This window comes from Coptis chinensis, chromosome 8 (genome assembly GCF_015680905.1).
Source record: "Coptis chinensis isolate HL-2020 chromosome 8, ASM1568090v1, whole genome shotgun sequence".
In the NCBI taxonomy this organism is placed as follows: domain Eukaryota; kingdom Viridiplantae; phylum Streptophyta; class Magnoliopsida; order Ranunculales; family Ranunculaceae; genus Coptis; species Coptis chinensis.
This window is the reverse complement of record NC_141463.1, coordinates 12649342-12669170: the sequence shown is the minus strand read 5'-3', so window position 1 is coordinate 12669170 and position 19829 is coordinate 12649342. Positions and strand designations below refer to the sequence as shown.

General features: G+C 35.8%; 1 protein-coding gene, 3 long non-coding RNA genes and 1 pseudogene across 6 annotated transcripts; 3 read left to right on the top strand and 2 right to left on the bottom strand.

The window, feature by feature from the left end:
* The first annotated feature begins 1145 nt into the window (after positions 1-1145).
* LOC147480022 (small ribosomal subunit protein uS9m-like) lies at positions 1146-9650 on the top strand (annotated as a pseudogene). Its single transcript, XR_015205421.1, has 6 exons — positions 1146-1154; positions 1214-1295; positions 2114-2552; positions 4246-4326; positions 9233-9395; positions 9533-9650. The product of XR_015205421.1 is annotated as a small ribosomal subunit protein uS9m-like (transcript).
* LOC147480023 (phragmoplastin DRP1E-like) lies at positions 7948-8680 on the top strand. 2 transcript variants are annotated; one of them, XM_086581239.1, is made up of 4 exons: positions 7948-7985; positions 8096-8215; positions 8367-8437; positions 8572-8680. In XM_086581239.1, the coding sequence occupies exons 1-4, from the start codon at positions 7962-7964 to the stop codon at positions 8627-8629; spliced, it is 273 nt and encodes a 90-aa protein (XP_086437365.1). In that variant the 5' UTR covers positions 7948-7961; the 3' UTR covers positions 8630-8680. The 2 variants fall into 2 exon arrangements, with proteins under 2 accessions (XP_086437365.1, XP_086437364.1); XM_086581238.1 differs by having other exon boundaries at positions 8569-8639.
* A 126-nt stretch (positions 9651-9776) lies between the features above and the next one.
* LOC147480021 (uncharacterized) lies at positions 9777-10213 on the top strand. The gene is made up of 2 exons (XR_015205754.1): positions 9777-9920; positions 10036-10213. It is a non-coding gene; the product is annotated as an uncharacterized LOC147480021 (long non-coding RNA).
* Positions 10214-15715: 5502 nt separating this feature from the next.
* LOC147480020 (uncharacterized) lies at positions 15716-16393 on the bottom strand. The gene is made up of 3 exons (XR_015203656.1): positions 16290-16393; positions 16053-16154; positions 15716-15894 (listed from the first exon to the last, which is right to left on the bottom strand). It is a non-coding gene; the product is annotated as an uncharacterized LOC147480020 (long non-coding RNA).
* Positions 16394-16665: 272 nt separating this feature from the next.
* Positions 16666-17216, bottom strand: LOC147480019 (uncharacterized). The gene is made up of 3 exons (XR_015206371.1): positions 17148-17216; positions 16900-17058; positions 16666-16746 (listed from the first exon to the last, which is right to left on the bottom strand). It is a non-coding gene; the product is annotated as an uncharacterized LOC147480019 (long non-coding RNA).
* Between the last annotated feature and the right edge of the window lie 2613 nt (positions 17217-19829).

Here is a 19829-nt window from a genome sequence, read left to right as displayed (position 1 = left end):
GAAGTGGGTTACATTCTACAAAAAGTTCAATATAGAACCTCGAGCCCCTGAGTGGTACTTTTCTCAGAAGATTGACTATCTAAAAGACAAAGTCCATCCAAAGTTTGTGAGAGAACGATGTGCAATGAAGGTTTTAATCTTTTGTCCATATTTGGTTTATTTTTGTCTAGTATGTCTGCTTTCAGTTCCCAGACACAGCACAAACACGCACCCTGTTAGAAGAAATTATGTTGTTGGCCGTAGACAAATTAGTTGGATGTGTTGTCCGATCTTATCTTAGTGTTATCTACTTAAACTATGTTTTACTGATGGTTATGAAACCATTCAAGTTCAAATTAAGTGTTTGATTGCATCATTTCGTTTTCAGAGAGAGTACGGAGGCTTTAAGGTTCGGATAAATAGTTTGGTTGACATGGCAAAGAAGGTTCCCAAGGAGGGTTGGACAATGCAAGATGGAACACCATGGCCTGGGAACAATGTCCAGGATCATCCTGGAATGATACAGGTAATTCGTCATGTATATTATCAGTGTTTCCTACTATTCTTAAAACCTTAGTCCTTGCATCATCCGCTTTATCAATGTTATGCAATGTGCCTGTTTCCCTCTCTATCTTTTATCTTTTGGTAGGAGACTATAGACTAAATTTGTAATACTTGTTGTCTTGGTGATGTAATTGCATTGATTTGTGTAACCTGAGACCACCTTAGATACTTTTTTATATCACCAAGAAACATGAAGACCTAGGGTATGCAAGTTGATGCGAGGGACAAAAGTGGAATGTTTCAGCTGATTGTATTTTCTCATTGGTGCTTTTCTATCACCAATATGAAGACCTGCTTACTCATGGTTGCTATCTCATGCTTGCTTTCTCATAGGCACTGTTTTTTCTTATGGGCAAACCAACAGTGGGAAAACACATACGATGCGTGGGTCAGCTATTTTTTCTTATAAGTTTTTCTCAGAAGTGTCACCACTAACATTTAGTGTACTGATGTTTATTTAATTTCAGTTTGGATCGGGAATTTCTTCTGCGCATGTCCTACATGGAAATTTACAATGAGGAGATCAACGACTTGTTAGCTCCTGAACATCGAAAATTATAGATTCATGAAAACCTCGAGGTACCTATCTCCTAATTTAGTAAATGAATCTGGTATTACATATATCTTTGAATAATAGTTAACATTGGTGATTGATTATATTCTTCTGAAGAGGGGGATATTTGTTGCTGGATTGAAGGAAGAGATTGTTGCCACCCCAGAACAGGTTCTTGATTTGATGGAGTTTGGAGAATGTTAAGATGAGCTGTTTTTCGGTGAGGAATTCTTTATAATATAAGTTAGTGACTTAATATAGATAAATGTCAGCACATGTTTGCTACTGTATATAGCAGTAGGATGCATATGTTTCTGACCTGGTTATATATATATATATATATATTTTTGGTATTGGTGAAATTACATGGATATACGACTAAAAAAGTTATAGCCATAGTCTTCAGCATATATTGATGCTAGACAGAGTATAGGATAATGAGTAAAATTTGATGTTTTCTCTTTGAAATTAAACATGGTGATGGGTGAGGTGCTGGATGGCATTAGCTTCCGTTAATGATAAGTTTCTTTGATGTTCTTCAAAGATGCAAACCATTGTAGGAAAAGGGCATATCCTTGCTTCCGTGATATGGTTTCTAGGAACTTGAACTCTATTATGAGTTGGTTTTTGGTGAAGAATTTCTTATGCAAGTTGTGACTTCTGGAATTAAGTTTTAACTCATTTTAAATGAAAAGAAGCAAAAGTGCAGAGCTAAAATTGAATTGGTCAGTATCTTCTTGATGGATAGATATTGCCTAATTGTCCAAAACCAATATGAAGAGTTTTGTTCTCAGATAAAACTTTTTCCTACATATTGTGTTGTTCTAAAGTTGAGACATTTATGCACTTAAGCTGTGTCGTAGCTTAATAAGGCAATTTTAATTTTCATTATGGCTTTTCCTATATGAACTGCACCCCTATACTTGGCTTGGGGAGAAAATTTGGAAAATGTAATAGAATTATATTTGTTGTAAGTGCAAGTCATTAATTTCACTATTCCATTTGAACAACTGGCAGGTCCGAACCGTGCTTTTGGAGACCTGATTGCAGCAGCCGGAATAACAGATGCCATGCTAGACAGTTTGATCGCTCTGAAGGATTTAGAAGGAGTGGAGGGATTGTCCCCTCTAAGTGAAATTGAAGACACTAATTCTGAGAAAAGTCAGAAGAGTTGTACAAGAGCTGAAATAGAACGCCGGAAGCAGGAGGAAATTGACAAATCACGAGTGAGGCGGGTCGATGAGAAAGGAAGAGCTTATGGAACTGGAAGAAGGAAGTGCAGTGTAGCTCGTGTTTGGATTGAACCTGGTGAGGGAAAATTTCTTGTGAACGATAAGCAATTTGATGTTTACTTTGATTATCGATCATCGTGCCGACCTGCTTCGACCTTTTTGTGAGACGAAAACTTTGGGTCTTTGGGATGTCAAGTGTACTGTGAAAGGAGGTGGTATCTCAGGTGAGGTTTATTTATTTATTGCTTTTACAATTTGTCATACATATAGAGGTTAAAGTCACAAAATTCTACATAGGCAGCCTTCTGGAAGGTTCAGGGGGTGTTTGTTTTTTTTATCGATAGCAGATATCAAATTGATACAAAGAGAGTTACATCAACACCTATAGAATTAGCCAGTAGCTAATAGGGCAGAAATGCCCACGATCCTAAACCCCACATACATGCAATGATGCAAAACTCAACACTCACAAGACCAACAAACCACCATGGTCAGCATAGGCAACCTTCAGACAAAAAAGTACAAACAAAAGCGGGTAGAAAAAGAAGCATTAAAAACAAGCAAACTGCTAAGGATGACCACCAAGGCAACACCAGTACTGCAGTTGCCATCAGACTTCTCCACCAGAAACCGTGAACGATCCACCCAATCACATGACCCTGATCTATCCCGATCATCAATTGTCCCTGTCCCTCCTCTTCCAACCGTTCTCCAGAGTACTCCAAGTCGGGCTTTTCTTTGTTCTAGAAATGTATGGTCTCTAAGATGTGTAATGTTGTTCCAGAGATTAAAACTGTATTTCATTGTTTTTAGTAGGCGTATAGTTTAGTACACTAATTGGACGAGTAGCTCAAGATTCATGTTGTGCATTAGGAAAGTGAGAATTGGAATCATTTAATCATTGTAGGAGATACAAAGCTGGAACTTGAACTGGTTTCTATACCCTGTTTTTTACCACCTTTAGCTAATTGGATTCTTGTATTTTTGTTACATTGAGTGGATTACATGCAAGCAAGGTCTAAGAAAGTGCATTGAGGCTTAAGCCTCAAGGTGCTGATTTGGCAAAATGACCACAAAATGAATTCCCTCTGGAAATATATGCATCTCCACTTCTTTTCTTTCTTTTTTATTTTTATTTAAAAAAATATATATATTTCCAATGAACATATATATATCTCCTCGAGTCTTAGTGCTTTCAGCATCTTTTCTCTTAATACAATTCTGCTTGACTTCACTACAACGAACTGATGTTTTACGAAAATGTCTCAGGAAAAGCCAGAATAGTCCTCGAACTCAAGTGTAGCTCCAGACCCAGCCGCAAACATGGGCACTTATTCCCTCCACTGTTTAATTCTGTGCATTGACAGGTTCTAATCTTTGATGAGCGTCATAATTAATCTTGATTATTAAGCTAGAATTTGGACCATTTTCATAGGGTCATTTAGAAGAAGGTCGATCTTAGCTGGTAAATAGGACTTGGATTGAGTTTAATAAGCTCCATAAATAGAAACATGCACCTTAAACATGTTGACATGCAAATCATTTTATGTAACATTACTGTTTCCAGTTTTCCAGTTGTATATATTGGATATGGTTATATAGTTCAGTGCCAGAGTTTCAAGTTTTTTGCCTCCAAGTGTGAACAACTAAGATTTTTTGAAAGTAGTGAATATGATATAGAACTCATCTCGTGTTTATATCCATTTCCTTTTGTGGTTTGCCTGTTTCCTAGGTAGTTTCTTTTGTAGGTCAAGTTTTAGAAGTGGGATTTCCAAGTCGTATGGACTCTTCTTTTGGAAAACTTAATCTTGTCGAATCTTTCAACTGACGTTTTAGTCTGCACATACTGATTAAAAGGGGCAAAATTATCTATTTTTTCATAAACACCTTCTATCTAATTAAGTTGTTTTTGCACAGGACAAGTTGGAGCAATGCGTTTGGGAATCAGTAGAGCGCTGCAGAACTGGGAACCTGGGCTACGCTCAGATCTCAAAGCAGGTACTGCTTTACACTGTATATTTAAAAGAACTTCATCAAATGAAACTATCTCAAATGAGTATAGCAGACAATTAGATAAAAGAAAATTCATCAAAACATCAATAAGAAGTTGGTTTCCTATTGCGAGTGGCAGTGCATCAATGTGTGTCACGTGGGCTTAATATTGATAAACATAGTGCCTCCCATTGGTTCTTAAACTTTGCCACCTGTCTTACCCTTAATTTGATTAAACATTTCCAAAGAAATATTGAAATTTTATTATTGAGAAGTTGCACCTTCCTTTGCATAAATAAATAGTTATTTTGAAAATCCGAGTCCTAATTTTGGGAGTGTGGTTTTCCTAATTTTAGATAACATAGACATTATTATTAATATTATTATTATTTGATCGGTAAAGTAAAACTACATGAAAGTGGACATTAGTTGTTAGCAAATTTTGTCGCTTTGTTTTTCTCGAAATTTTATTTTATTCTGTGATACATAAAAGCTAATTATATATAGAAGTGTGATATATATAAAAGCAATGAATGCAAGTGAGAGAGATTCAGTTGTAAGTAGATACAAAATGAGTTTACACTTTACAATTAGCTGATAACTAGAGGGAGAGGTGGTGTACAAGTAGAAAGGGTTCCATCATCTGTCAGACCAAAATCTTATGGTGTCCAAGATTACACATGATATTGGTTCTTAAAGATTGGGAGAACCTCTATAATGCCATTCCATCCTCCAGACCCTTGTGGTTGGTTCACCTGTTTAAGGCTTTAGGCCTCCATGCATGTTCAGATTTAGTGACCACAAAGTATCGTGCTCCTGGTCTTATCTCCATAACCAGTATCCTAGAAGAAGTTGGTTCATAGGCTCTATCTTCTAAGGCCAAGTCCACTCTCCGTCGGTGCTCTTTATTTCTCCCACACCACTAAGTGAATATTCTTGTTCTCTTTGGTTAAACCATATAAGAAGTCCCTCATATTTCTTTCTGTTGTCTCGGGTATTTTTATTGGAATAGTGTAGAGGAACATGTAGTGGATGCGTAGATTTGCAAGGGTGCTCTTCACATTGGATCAATCTTGTACCTTTAGACAGCAGTTTCGTTTGCCAACCTCCTAACCTAGTTTCTAATGATCTGACCATGCGGCTCCACATAGACTTGAGCTTGAAGGAAACACCAAGGGGGAGGCCCGAGTATCTAGAAGGGAAATACCAACCTCATGACGTATGATCCTTGCAATGGTTTAGCAAAATTAACTCTCAATTCAGAAATGCTTCAATAATTAGGAGAGTACACTTGAGCATGAGCACTTTGACTTGTTGATCCATGAAATTGAGTGTCTTGGGCATTGGGTGTTTTGAAACAGTGGAAGAGTAAGGTTCATAGCTTTAGTGATCAAGCGACTAAAAGTCTCCATTGCAATGGCGAACAACTAGGTTGATGGTCAACGATCACCCAAAGAATGTTGTTGAAATACAATGGTCAATATATTTTTTTTTTTTTATGCAAGGCTTAACATATCCCATGTGGGACATCTTAACATACTTATTCATGTTTTCAATATTCTGTTAGTCCTAATAAATCTTGTTTGTAGAATTTAGTTGACCTAGCTGGTTCGAGGCGTCTTTGCTAAGACTAGTCTTTGAGAATGCACGCTTGAAAGAGGGATCTCATATAAATAAAAGCCCGATGACACTTGGGCTGTGATAAAGAAGCTAAGTGAAGGTGTTGAGAGCCAAGGGTAGGTTTTATTCAGTTGTTCTAACACATAGATTTATTGGGATTTATCTTCTATTTCCTTACATTCTTTACCATGTGATGTAGGGGACATGTCCCATATCGTGACAGCAAGCTGACGCGCATTTTGCAACCTTCCCTTGGTGGAAATGCAAACACTACAATCATATGTAATATAACCCTTGCACAGGTAGTCTTCTCTAAATTTACTATGGTTCTTACTAGTTTCCCTGCATAATGTAAGATAAATATATTTGGGCAACTCTATGCTTATACTATTTGCCATGTGATTGCAGATTCATCTTTGATGAAACAAAAAGTAGTCTTCAGTTTGCAAGTAGAAGCGTTCGTGTTACAAACCGTACGTGTGAATGAGGTCTTTTCTGCACTATATCTTTCATTGTTTGCATTTTCTTCTTTTCTTTGGGACCTCTTAAAGTCCCCAACTCTTATTCTTATGAATTTAAGCTCTCAAAATATAATAGAGATAGAACATGTGCATGGCTTGAGTTGGTGTGGTGAGATTTTTATAGTGATTTTGGTAACAACTCCTATCATTCTTTTCTTTTGCAGATTTTTGGCCAGATCGGCTTTTTTTTGAAGCGTCAAAAGAAAGAGATTGAAGAGCTTCGAGCAAGACTGTAGGTTTGTAGGAATGCTGGGAATGTACTTGGAGCTGAAGATAACAAGCCAATTCCTAAATGGGAGGCAATCATTCGCAGAACTTTGAACAAATCTTTGCAACCAGAAGTAAAATATAAAAGTTATAGTTGCCCTTCTTTGTAGTCAAGCTGTGGTTGACATGGTAAGTGAGCTCTTTACATTTATTTTTATCCTCGTTCTAAATCTGCCCCTGCAACTTAATATTTGTTCGATATTGTCCCCTTTAGTTTATGTCTATACACATTTAAGTTTGTAGCTATAGCTTGCAGATAGGAACGATCCAGTTTGGAAAGGTGGACAAATATCTTCACCTACAAGAACAGTAGGCAAACCCAATTTAAAAGGAAAAGAAAAAGAAAATGAAACAACGAAAACAAACAATAGGCATAGGAAAAAGAGAAAAAGGTTCAACACCATTAACTTCCATATCTGTTCATCATAAAAATTTAGTTGTCGCTTTATTAACTTCAGAAAATGTTAAATAAAAGTTACGTCGGTATAGTATATAGATATAGAGTTGACTACTTAAGAGTTACATATGGGTTTATTATCTTGGAGGTCGTCTTCTTTAATAGACCATCTACACCATGAATCGACACACAACTCATTTTATGTTGGGTGATACATGAAATTGTTTCATTCTTGTGAATGTTGAACTCAATTGTTTGAATGATACTTGACCGCGAAATAAAAGCTTAATTAATGATTTTCTTGTTCAAGCCTAATCATTGATCTACATAGCCATAGTATCGATGGTACCTTTTCTTCCATAAGCGGGTAGCATGGTTCCTTTTGCGATGTCTGTCGATTACTTTCTCTTGAATACAACATGTCTTGATGTTGTGGTAGAGGAAATAGGTTGGTTGCTTTCTTGAATGAGAACAAAGGCTGCCTAGACTTACGGAATCTATTTGAATACATTTAAGGACTTACCAGTTAGAAGAGTTTTAAGCCTCCCAAAATTTAGTCATACTCAATGTGGCAATGAGATGGAGAAGTTTGTATTCTCTGTATCCAGTTCTTTATCAAATGGGAACCTAATTGAACAAGGAGAACTTGAGGTATTTTTAACATCTTACGGAATATGGACTGGGCTGGAACTAAATCATCTTCATGTTAGTTTTTTCACTTTAATTGTTGTCTCATTCATTTTGAAGGGTGGTAGACATTATGTTCTCTGGGAGGACCCATTCAAGAAACCTTGCTACTTGTTTGCGTTAGTTCTTTGGAAAGGCGGAAAGCCTGGATGAAACATTTGTCACTCACTCAGGTCGGAAGGTTTCCCTTTATCAATTATATGGTTTTGCGTAGAAAGGATATGATACACTTGGATGGTATCATGAATATGGAAACTCATTTTTGTACTTTTATGTTTTGCAGCACTTGGAGGCAGTTATTAGGGCACGCATACCAAATATCACATCCTTGATTAACAAAACCATTGATGAACTTGAATCTGAGATGGACCACCTTGGCAGGCCTATTGCTCTTGACGCAGGGGTATGAACAATGTTATCTCATGTTTGTCTTGTAGTGACTTTTGCGTTCACTGATCTAGCTATCTGTATAATAGAGTTTTGAGTTCTTAGATCTAGCTATATCAATGAGAGTTCAAGTTCATAACCAAATTTGCTACAACTTTACCTTGCAGGCTCATTTATATACTATCTTGGAACTTTGTCGGGCATTTGACCAAATTTTCAAGGAACATCTAGATGGAGGGTAAGCCCTTCTCAAAAGCTTTGATCTTCCCTCTATTTAACCTAGCCCCATTCCCCAATGCTGATTTTAAGTAGACCAAATAAGAGTTTTTAATTTTTTTCATTAATCAAACTTTTCTTTATGATGCAAAGTAGAAGGAAGACGAGTTCATATTTCCAAATATATTTGAGAGACCAATTCCATCTATCTTAAGGGACTACAGATTACCCTATTTGTCTTGATTCTGATCTCACTCAAAGTGACACCTTTTTCTACTTTAGCGCATGATTCGGATGAATTTAATCGGTATGTCTTGTCTATTACCCTTTTCTTGATATTGTCGGAAATACATAATATGTTAAAACAAAGCACATTGTGATGGGTATATATGTGTTATATAGTTGGGAGGCGGGACAAGTGATGACCGTGAAGCTTATGCTTAACTTAGTCGTGACTTTCAAAAAAAACAAATCAACGGTTTTGAACCCAAAATTTTTACATGGACTCAAAGTCTTCTATCGACTCCGGCTTGGATAAAGTCGAGTATAACGATTACTTGAGATTTAATAGAGTTTTGTCAAACCCATATATATTTACTAGCATTGTGGAACATCTCCCTCGGGCGATTTGGGCCTTCCTCTTAGAATTCTAACAGTTGTATAGTTGCATACCAATGACCGAGGCACCGTATATCTGTTTCTCTGGGTAGTTTATTCTTCATAAACCGGATTGTTTCAAGTTGATTCTTGCCAAACGGATGAATGAACTAAATCCACTAAAATTTCTACATCATGAAACTTTTTGTGTATAAAACAGATGATATTGGCTCCCCATTCTACATCGTCCGAGAGTTGTTAGTCATGGTGTTTTATGCTTTAGGAGATGGGAAACAGCCTTTTCTGATCAGCATGGGTGCTATCTCTCTGAATGCCTTCTTGGATTGGCTTTTTGTGTCCGTGTTACGCCTTGGCGCCGGAGGGTATGATGATACATTTTACTTGATGGGGGCATTGAGAGCCCTATTGTGTGAAGTTGTGTTAGTATATTTAGAGTCCTAACGAAGTCACTTTCACTGTGTTAAGGCACTTTCTACATCTTTGGTTACTTCTTTGTCAGCTTTGGCTCTTCACTCTCCTCTCAAGAAAACTTAACCAAGTTGGACTCTGCGGCAGGATCTTTCGACGCGACAAAGATGGTTCGCCTCTCTTGCATAGAAGGTTCTTTGCTAAAATAGGTAGATCCATATTGATTTCTCATCAAAACAAAGTACATCTTTGTCGGTCTTTTAAAGCTGGAATAAGTTATAATGCAGGATCAATTTACTCATTAGTTCTAACTACTACTTGATAATTTTTAGGAATTCATCGCAAAGGTGCTTACTCTTCCTGGAGATGGGGAGATCATGGATATGATGGAGGTTGCAAATCCCGATGTTGTTCATACTGTCAGCTCTTTCATCAGGAAACTTCTTGCTTCGGAAATGAAAGCTGAATTTCTTAGCACAGTATGACATCTTCAAATATAAATATATGTTAAATCAAAATAGTATTTGCTTTTATTGTTCTTATTCTCTATTCATTTGGTCTTCCTCGCTTCATTTAATGCATCACATGTTCTAGGTTGAAAATAATAGGAGTATTGAGCCTTACATCTTTGACCATGCTAATATCTCCAGACGTGCTTTGAAGAATATTTCTCTTGGTGACTCTCCAAGGGTTTTGTTTGTGTAAGATGGATGCAGGAAAACTTGTTATGCTATCAAGTACATTATCTGACTGCGTGGTTTTGTTCCTTGTATAGCCTATCTTGCTTCTCATGAAGATCCAGACATTGTCAAACTATTCTTGCATGAGTACAAGTCTGCATTGATTTTCTAGTACAATGTTTCGTACTGTAGAAAAAAGAAAACATAGTGGTTTGTTAGGTTGTGATAGGTTCTTGCATTAAATTGATTGCATCAAGTCAGGCTGTGATAGGTTCTTGGTTGGGTGATTGTATTCTCTTTGGCTCAGTTCGGTACTGTAGATTAGATTTTGTTGGTATATGTTGGCTCGTTACAATTTTTTGTATTTAGTGTAATATTTGTAACTGGAGATGATATTTGTGTGATGAATGTGATTTTAAGATACGTTTCATCTTTATTTGATGATAAATGACTAGGAAAATGGTATTATATTTGGATAATATTGGCAATTTTATTTTATTTTTATTATTATTATTATTATTTTTAATTATTTTGATAAATGGGACATCACTTTTAAAGTGATGTATAGAGTTATTTCACATCACTTTACAAGTAATTTAGAATCTAAATGAGACGTTACTTCTTAAGTGATGTTAATCGGCCTTATTGATTTCACTTAAAAAGAGATGTTAAACGTTATAACATCACTTGTGGACATCGATTAAAAAGTGATGTAACGTTATAGCATCACTTGTGGACATCGATTAAAAAGTGATGCAAAGTTATAACATCACTTGTGGACATCAATTAAAAAGTGATGTGAAGTAACATCACTTATGGACATCGTTTAAAAAGTGATGTGGAAAACCCTGACTTTTCACGTCGCCACCAGTTACATCACTTGCAAAAGTGACGTCGTATATTTTTGACATCACTTATGGAGTGATTTTAAATGTCTTTTCTGTTGTAGTGACAAAGCGTGTTGATAAATATAAAAACACGCTTTTACTCCTACTTAACTAATTAAACTCGACAGAAGTAAAAGCGTGAATTACCACTAGTTGTTATCAAAGTTCTACTCTCGATTATCTTATAATAAAACAGGAGTCAGAATTCGTTCCACTCCTAGTTGCTTAGACGTAAATTTTACTAACTTAACAACTCTACGATATCAATCAAAACAATAATTTAATTATACTAATATAGTGAAAATAACTAATTAAGATATTAGAAATTATATTATAGCAATTTAATGAGAACATGTGGATGAGAAAAAGAGATTAGGGGGATTTGATTCCACCTTAATTAATCCTTAATGTGCTAGTGTAGATTTTGTAGTATTTCTAATCTTTATGTTTTCACATAAATGTTATGTCTTTTTATTCCCTAATTATTCATGATATCTCTACCAACTAATAATTAACATGTGAGGCAATTGAAACCTATTCTCATAGTGAATTAACTACCTTCTAGAGTGGAATATCTTACTACAACTATTCTATACTAACATATCAAGTCTTCATCAAGCTTTAATCAAACCCCTATAATGGAGGTTTAGCTATGAATCATGAGACTATCATAAACAAAATGATAAGTAGAAGAAGACATAATGAAGAACTACTTTACTAAAGATAACTTGACTTGAATTAATGGTGGCTAGGCTGATAAAATAATAACTAGGGTTTAAAACTAAAGAAGAAAACTAATTTATTATCTAATGGGTTCTCTTTTAGTAATAGGAGAGAGTGCTAATTAAAAATAAACTAATTAGGGTTATCCCCTAAGAGAGTTACCTTAGTCCTCTTTATATAGGAGAGGTTAGGTTTACAATTTTCGTGTATGGGCTTTGGAAACATGTTTTGGGCCACTAAATCAAGCCCAAAACCTAATTACTTAAGTCCAAAAAGGGGTTCTCTGCTGAAAATTACTGCAATAGGCTTTTCGTCCACTTTTACTCCTCTGATTGGGTCAAGGACTGGACCATTAGATAGCTCTTTTCGAGTCGGTTGTTTTGACATATAGTGGGACCAATTCCAAGGCATGAGTCCAAAGATACGGTCTGCGGAAGTTCTATTGACTTTTCTGCTCTTTTTCTGCACGCTTTGACTTTGACTTTTCAGCTTTGGCTGGGCTTTAAATATGTTTTTTCTCCTTGAAACTCGGGCTTTAATCATAGAACTTCTTAGCAACCAACCTTTGCTCCTTTCTCATGCAAAAGTGATATATTTCTTCACATATTTGACTCCAATACCTGAAATACACAAAAACATGTAAACAATACTAACTCTTATTTATTATAAACATAATTAGTGTAAATATAATATTATTAAGGGGGTTAGAACTATAGTTCTGGGCTATTATCAAACCACCCCCAAATAGCATTTTGCTTCTCCTCAAGCAAATATGTGAAATTAAAATAAGTGACCATAAATGGAGTTCTAACTAATCTCCTTTCGCCGAGTACGATTGCATTGACCATATGCAATAAGGCCTTAAACCACTAGGAATCTCCTAGTGGACGAGTTATAGCCTCGTGAGAGTTTTCTAGAGAAGTTACTCACAAATTTCATCTATACTACAATGACTAAGAAATAAAATTACTGTTTCTTTATTTATTCTCAGATATCTATACATCTCACTAGCAATGAATACAGAATAATCAATTCGAAACCTAAGCTAATACGTGCATAATAATCAATCATTTACGGATAAACATATATATAATGAACTATGCTATTGTTTCGACCAAATATGATCAAAACACCAAGTGTTGATGAAAAAGACGAAGAACGTAGAAAAGTAATTAGAAAAATGATGGTGATCGGGGGAATGATGAGACTGTACCTTGCGGTTGCCTACGTACCCAAATTATTAGTGGGATTAAGTCACAAGAACGTAGTTCTGAATGAAAAATAGTTTGGTATTTATATAGGTAGAGTAGAGAGTCCTTGTAGCTCAAGTAATCTTGTAGCTTGAGTAATTGTGATATACTATAACTTTCAACTGATAATTATCTCTTTGATAAGAAACGAATCTGGACATAAATCTACGTACATTAGTGGCAAGCCATGTGGCTAAGGTTCAGCCTTAGCCACATGAGTTAATGGGCCTATACATTGATCCATGATATTGCGAATTGGGCTTTAGCCCTGTCGATTAAACGAATAAAGTGGAGACTCCTACCCATGGACGTTTGCCATGTAGGTGGGGGTTGAAACACCGCCCCTTCTTTGGCATGCGAACAAAGTTCATATGGCAAAGAAGAAAGAAAAATTAGCGGAATGTATAACGAAGTGTCGTGCGAAAAGAAATAATTGGAAAATTGACTGTCGAAAAAAAAATCGTGAATTAGCGGTAACGAAATAATGTCAAACTAACGTATACGGGACGCAATGCAGTTAAATAAAAGATGGCCGAAAATGTACAGAAATAAAATTGCAAAAAAAAAAAAATCGATTAAAAAAACAGCAGAGCAACGTCCACGTAATAATACGAAATTTGAATTCGACGATGCGTGCCAACGAAATAGCGATACTTGGATTATACCGTTGAAAATTAAACATAGGGGCAGTTTAGTAATAATAATAATAAAAGTTAGTTAAATATGAATTGGACTCAAAGTGTTCGGATGAGATAAGAATTGAGAGTATAGATAAAGTTGGAGTTGGAGAAGAATCCCACCAGCACTGGAAAACCCGCTCATAATCCTATATAAGTGCTGGGGCCGCATATCCCAATCCAGAAAAAACATTGTAAGCTCATCCAATAGAACAGCCGTAGGCAAGAAAAGTTTTGAAGTCGCATAAAGCTCGTCTTCTTCTGTATTACTGCCGCTCTAGAACGTTGTATTCCGTCGCAATGAGGTACGCTCTCTCACCATCAGCTCTTCGCATATATCTTGTTTTGACACGGTAGGCTCTTAATGACTCACACTTGGGGCTCTAGAACGTCCTGCCCTTGAAAGTGGAGAAAACCTTAGCTTGACCTTCAGTGCCATAGCAATCCGTTCCCTGGCTACTTTGTCTGCAGAAACAGCAGTAGAGGGTGCAGCAAGCGTACTCCCCAACATCTCACTCATCAAGCATGCGGGAGTAGGAGATATCACCAAACACCCCTTGGCCCATGAAGATTCAACCTGTCTTGGTGGGGAGCTCGGGTGGTATGAGGTAGATATCTCTCGCTGACTCGGAGAAACCAGGTGTGGAAAAAATGCATGGCGGTGCTGATTTTCGTGGGTCGTTACCATCAGCAGCGAGCATCACGAAAAAAAGATAGAGAAAACGACCTTACCTTGGCTTGTAAGGGTCAACATAGGTGGCGAAAAACATATTAACTTTGGTTTGTTTGTAGACCCTCTGAAGATCGGCTGGAGAAGATGGTGAGGTGGCCATACTGATTTGTTTTGGCACTGAAGATGGCGCTCACATTCAAACTCATATTAACCAATATGATACGGTGCAGCGCTACTACTAAAAGAAGGGCTTTTTGTGTCACTTTTTAAGTGACACAAGAAGTCACTTGTGTCACTTTTGAAACTAATTCTGGAGTGACCTATAAGCCCCCGACACATAAAGTTCTACCAAAAGTGACACAAAAGCCTTACTAAATGTGTCACTTTTTGTTAATAAAAGTGACACTTAAGAATAACCTCTTGTGTCACTTTTAAGAAAGAGTGTCCGTCGATTAAGCTTATTAAAAGTGACACTAGTTGTATCCGTTTAGAACTAGAGTGAGACATAATTTCGTTAAAAGTGACACATTAAGTATACTAGTTGTGTCACTTTTGGACCAGAGTGAGACATAAGTACGTCAAAAGTGACACATTAAATATACTAGTTGTGTCACTTTTGGACTAGAGTGAGACATAAGTACGTCAAAAGTGACACATTAAATATACTAGTTGTGTCACTTTTGGACTAGAGTGAGACATAAGTACGTCAAAAGTGACACATTAAGTATACTAGTTGTGTCACTTTTAGACCAGAGAGACATAAGTACGTCAAAGTGACACATTAAGTATACTAGTTGTGTCACTTTTGGACCAGAGTGAGACATAAGTACATCAAAAGTGACACATTAAGTATACTAGTTGTGTCACTTTTGGACCAGAGTGAGACATAAGTACGTCAAAAGTGACACATTAAGTATACTAGTTGTGTCACTTTTGGACCAGAGTGAGACACAAGTACGTCAAAAGTGACACAAAAGCCCCTTACTTCTTGTGTCACTTTTGGGAATCAACTCCATATAACTCATATGAAAAAGAAAGCGACACATAAGAGTGGTCAGTTGTGTCACTTTGAATAGATATTATGTCACTTTTTTCAAAAGTGAGACAAATGAAAATAATTTTTTTTTAAAAACATTTTCTCATTTTAGTATTCAATCGTATTCATTTCTCAACCTGCATCCTATACGTCATAACCAAAATCCCATTAACCTGCTTTATGACATAAACAACATCCACATACATTTATCAAAACATCACAACCAAAATCACTTTAACTTTTGCTTTTATGATCTGAAAACAACATCCACTCAAAAGAAAGAAACAACATTTAAAACAATTAACTTCTATTGATTTCATCGATCAAACCAAGTATTTTTCATCTAGTTTGACTCTCAACAAAAGAAGTCATTCCAATACCAAAAGAATCATAATTAAAAAAAAAAAAAAAAACTACATAACGCCAATACTATCCTAGCAATATCTTAGCTTATTGTGCGCACTTCCAACACCAAAAACCTAGCTGCCATCTATTCATCTGTTAATCGATCCATCGATCCATGACACCTGCATCATATCATGAAGTCGTCATTCCACTATGACTAGTATATAAAATTAAAAAACAAGTGAATCAAGAAGGGTATATTATACAAGTAAGAAAAAAAAAAACGATAAGAAAAGTATATATATACATAAACAAAGGGAAAATATGGAAACCCACTTACCCAAATTAACTACTCGATAAATTGTTGGATAAAGTCGATGAATTCAAGACGAAGTTCATCTATTTCATTGGTGTAACTCTTCTTGCTAGAGAACTCCAATACCTGTTCGACGAAAAATATATTATAAATATTATGAAAATAAATGATGCAGGCAATGCATTGCCTACCATATTTACAAATGCACCAATTTATAAGCTAGCTAAGACTATATGAAAAATAATGCTACTTTGTAGTCACCTTCTTTTTTATCGGTGGACCAGGATCCTCTACTAAATCTCGCATAAAGCGCAATACATAATATCCGCGACAATCCCTCCTTGTTGTTGTGGGCACTATACATAATTAATACTTGCATTAACACATACACAAATTGAAAGATACTTTGTATTGTACTCCAAAGAAACTAAGCTTACTTGTCACATAGTTCCAATTTGGATTTGGATTCATCTTTCTCTTTCCTTTGGACATATTTGATGTCTTGATCGCACTGAAAATGAAAATGCATTTGTTTCATTCTCATTATTTTCAAGATAGAATCAAATATACAATGAAAAATACAATAAATAAAGACTAAACTCACGTGTTTACTAATAATTTTTAAAAGCTGGATCCGTGCCCACGAAAATCTTTTAAAGAATCCAACCAGTACACTTCCATTGATGGTATGTCAAGAACCATTAAGACCCAATGCCCCCTACATGACCAGTTATGTGGATACAAATTCAATTAAGTACTTTTAATTATATAACCAATCGGAAAAAAATAAATAAAAATAAAAATAAAAATAAAATAATTTTAATTATATGAAAATAATGTATATGTACTACAAATGTATAAACACAGTTACCCTGTGTTGAAAGGAATTAAAAGCACACGATCACCGTGTTCTTCAGCCAACTTCTGAATATATCGAGCCTTCTCATCATCTTTTGTATAAATAGTAAAACTTTCTGGGTTACCAAATGCATACTTTGCTCGAGCAATTCCAAAAGTCGCATATAAATATCTACAACATATATATACATTCTGTTAAGTCGTCGCATATGAAAAGTTAAATTATAACTAACACAAATAAGTTCACCAAATTATTCATACCTCATGTAGGAGATAATGCAGCTACCATTTAACATTCTCTTCTCACACACATCCATCAACTCATCTTTTTTGAACTTCGTTACTTCCTCCATCTCATCATGGAAAAGAGTTCCAACCATTGGAACTTCTATAAAAGCGTTTTCTTTCACTATTTTGTCGACACAATCCACAAACTTTCTGATCTTATATTGAATACTGCCCCGCGGAAGTGGAATACGCTTCTCTACCTAACAAAAAGTTGATGAACAAAATTGATATTTATATAACAAAATTAAATAAATTACCATACAAATATCCATATCCTTATACTACCTCGTCACTTTTAAGTATCACAAGTTCCTTAGGCCATGCCACAAACGAGTTTACTGCATCTTTAACAAATACATGTTCATCGCCGTTTCGAACTGGGAGAAAGGCATCACCACACAATGCTTTATTTATTGAGACCTTCATATATGACTCTCCCAAAGGCATGTTGTGAACAGTATCCTCTGGCCCCTTCCTTGCTAAAACACGACCTTCGGCAACAATGTTGTCTTTAGATCCCAATGCCAATCTACAATCTTGGTCCTATAACAAATAAGCAAAACAAAGACAGGATTATCTAGTAACAAATTTGACACAAACATTTAATCAACCTTTTTAATTAAGAAAATATTTTTTTTACCTTCCCATCTTTAGCTTTAAGTTTTTCGGAATCCACAATGCTCTTTTCGTTTGTCTATTTTTGACTATCGACAAAGTGTACATCAAGTTAGTATATGTGAAGCACTTGGAATAAAAGAATGAAAAAAACTACATTATCATTCCCCTGCATTTACTCCTATAACAAATAAGCAAAACAAAACAACATTATCTAGTAACAAATTTGACACAAACATTTAATCAACCTTTTTTTTTATTAAGAAAATATTTTTTACCTTCCCATCTTTAGCTTTAAGTTTTTCGGAATCCACAATGCTCTTTCCGTTGTCTATTTTTGACTATATGACGAAGTGTACATCAAGTTAGTATATGTGAAGCACTTGGAATAAAGGAATGAAAAAAGCTACGTATCATTCCCTGCATTTATTATACCACAATGAATATAACATGGTTAAGGCAACTATAGAATGAGCTTACCTGTACATTTTTCGACTTAAGTTTTACTGAAGTCACACCTTTTTTTTGTTGACCACCATCTTTTCTCTATACATTAAATATGAGTTTAGTTAAAGAGAACACTTGAAATATGTAGAAAATCAAAAATACAAATTTAAAGCCAAAAAACTTACCTGCTTAGACTTGCCAATCACCTTATGCCTATTATCACTTTTTTGGCACTATTAGATTCCACATTTTCTAATGGCAACGAGTTGACGAAGTTTTGGTCCTTGCTTGAGCAACTTCGCTCAAGTTAAAATCGTCATTTGGTGAATTAGTCTCACCTTGTTCTTTAAGCACATGTAGCACCAAAATTTTCAACTTCTCGTTTTGAGCTTCTTTCTCTTTCAACTTCACTTCCAAATCCTCGTGATATTTCTTTGATCTTTTATTAGGAAGATTGAAGTACATAGTGGGAGTCGTATATTGTCCACCCGCCCTAACTCGACCACTAGGCTCTGGAGTTCCCAATGCCATAGTAAGTATGTCATTCTTTCCTTCCGTTGCCAAAACCCCCTCCTCTACCTTATTTTTCAGCTCCTCCTGCAAAAATAGATATAAAATTCAAAATCAACGAATGAGCGACCACAGGCTGTTCTAAGAAGAGACGAAGACGGTGGATTTTCAAGATTGTCATTCTGTTTTACGCAAAGAGTAGTATATCGTTAAAAACCATCATAGAAAACTTAGTCAATGTGTAGGAGATAATATCGATATGTAAATAATTAAGCTAATTTATGATCGGATTATTCTTATCTTTCTTCAGACAGAGAAGATGAGTAGATACCGATATATTGGAATTGTAGATCTTGCCAACACCTCAACTTCAGTTGGCGAGATACGTGTCAAGCGTGTGGTGACTCGAGATCTGGTAAAAGTTATGGTTCAACTGGATTGTGTACCATATCTTCATAACTCGATTGGCGGCTCCACTGTTTGTTTCCACCTGCCTCAAGGCTCGAGTAAAACCCATCTCAACTATAGTAGCAATAGTTGTTTCATCTGGAGGTGGAGCCATACTTATTCTATATCTATACTATAATAAGAAAAAAGAAATATTACTTTGTCGTAGAAAATAAGATAGTATTATACTATTATAGGTAAGGTGGTTCAATTGGATGAACTAACCATAAATAGAAAAGTATCTGCAAGAAATTGACCAAGTTAATGCATATAGAGTCCAACTTAGCTCAACACCCTTTGCTTGAGGTGTTGTTAACCTCAAAGTTGTGATCTGAAAACCTTACGATAAAGTGGCACAAGTGTGGGCAAGCGATGCCAATACCACCACAAGACCAAGTCTAACATTTGGACAAGACGAGGAAAATAGCCAAAATGGCAAAACCGCACGGTACAAGAAGAGCAAAATACTGAAAATAGTGTAAAGATCTCATTTATAACTGTTTGAACTTGCAATAAATACATATATCGGTAGAGTTTAATTCGTGATCACGCATACACATGCGATTACCACGGTAGACATGCGATAAATACATTCTCGTGACATGCAGTAAATACACATGCGATTACCGGGTACAC

Bases quoted from the DNA above. Each gene is read 5' to 3' on its own strand.
- LOC147480023 (XM_086581238.1), top strand. From the start codon at position 7,962: ATGAAACATTTGTCACTCACTCAG. The intron at 8,216-8,366 runs GTATGAACAATG...TTTACCTTGCAG, and splicing joins CTATTGCTCTTGACGCAGGG to GCTCATTTATATACTATCTT. The intron at 8,438-8,568 runs GTAAGCCCTTCT...TATGATGCAAAG, and splicing joins AAGGAACATCTAGATGGAGG to TAGAAGGAAGACGAGTTCAT.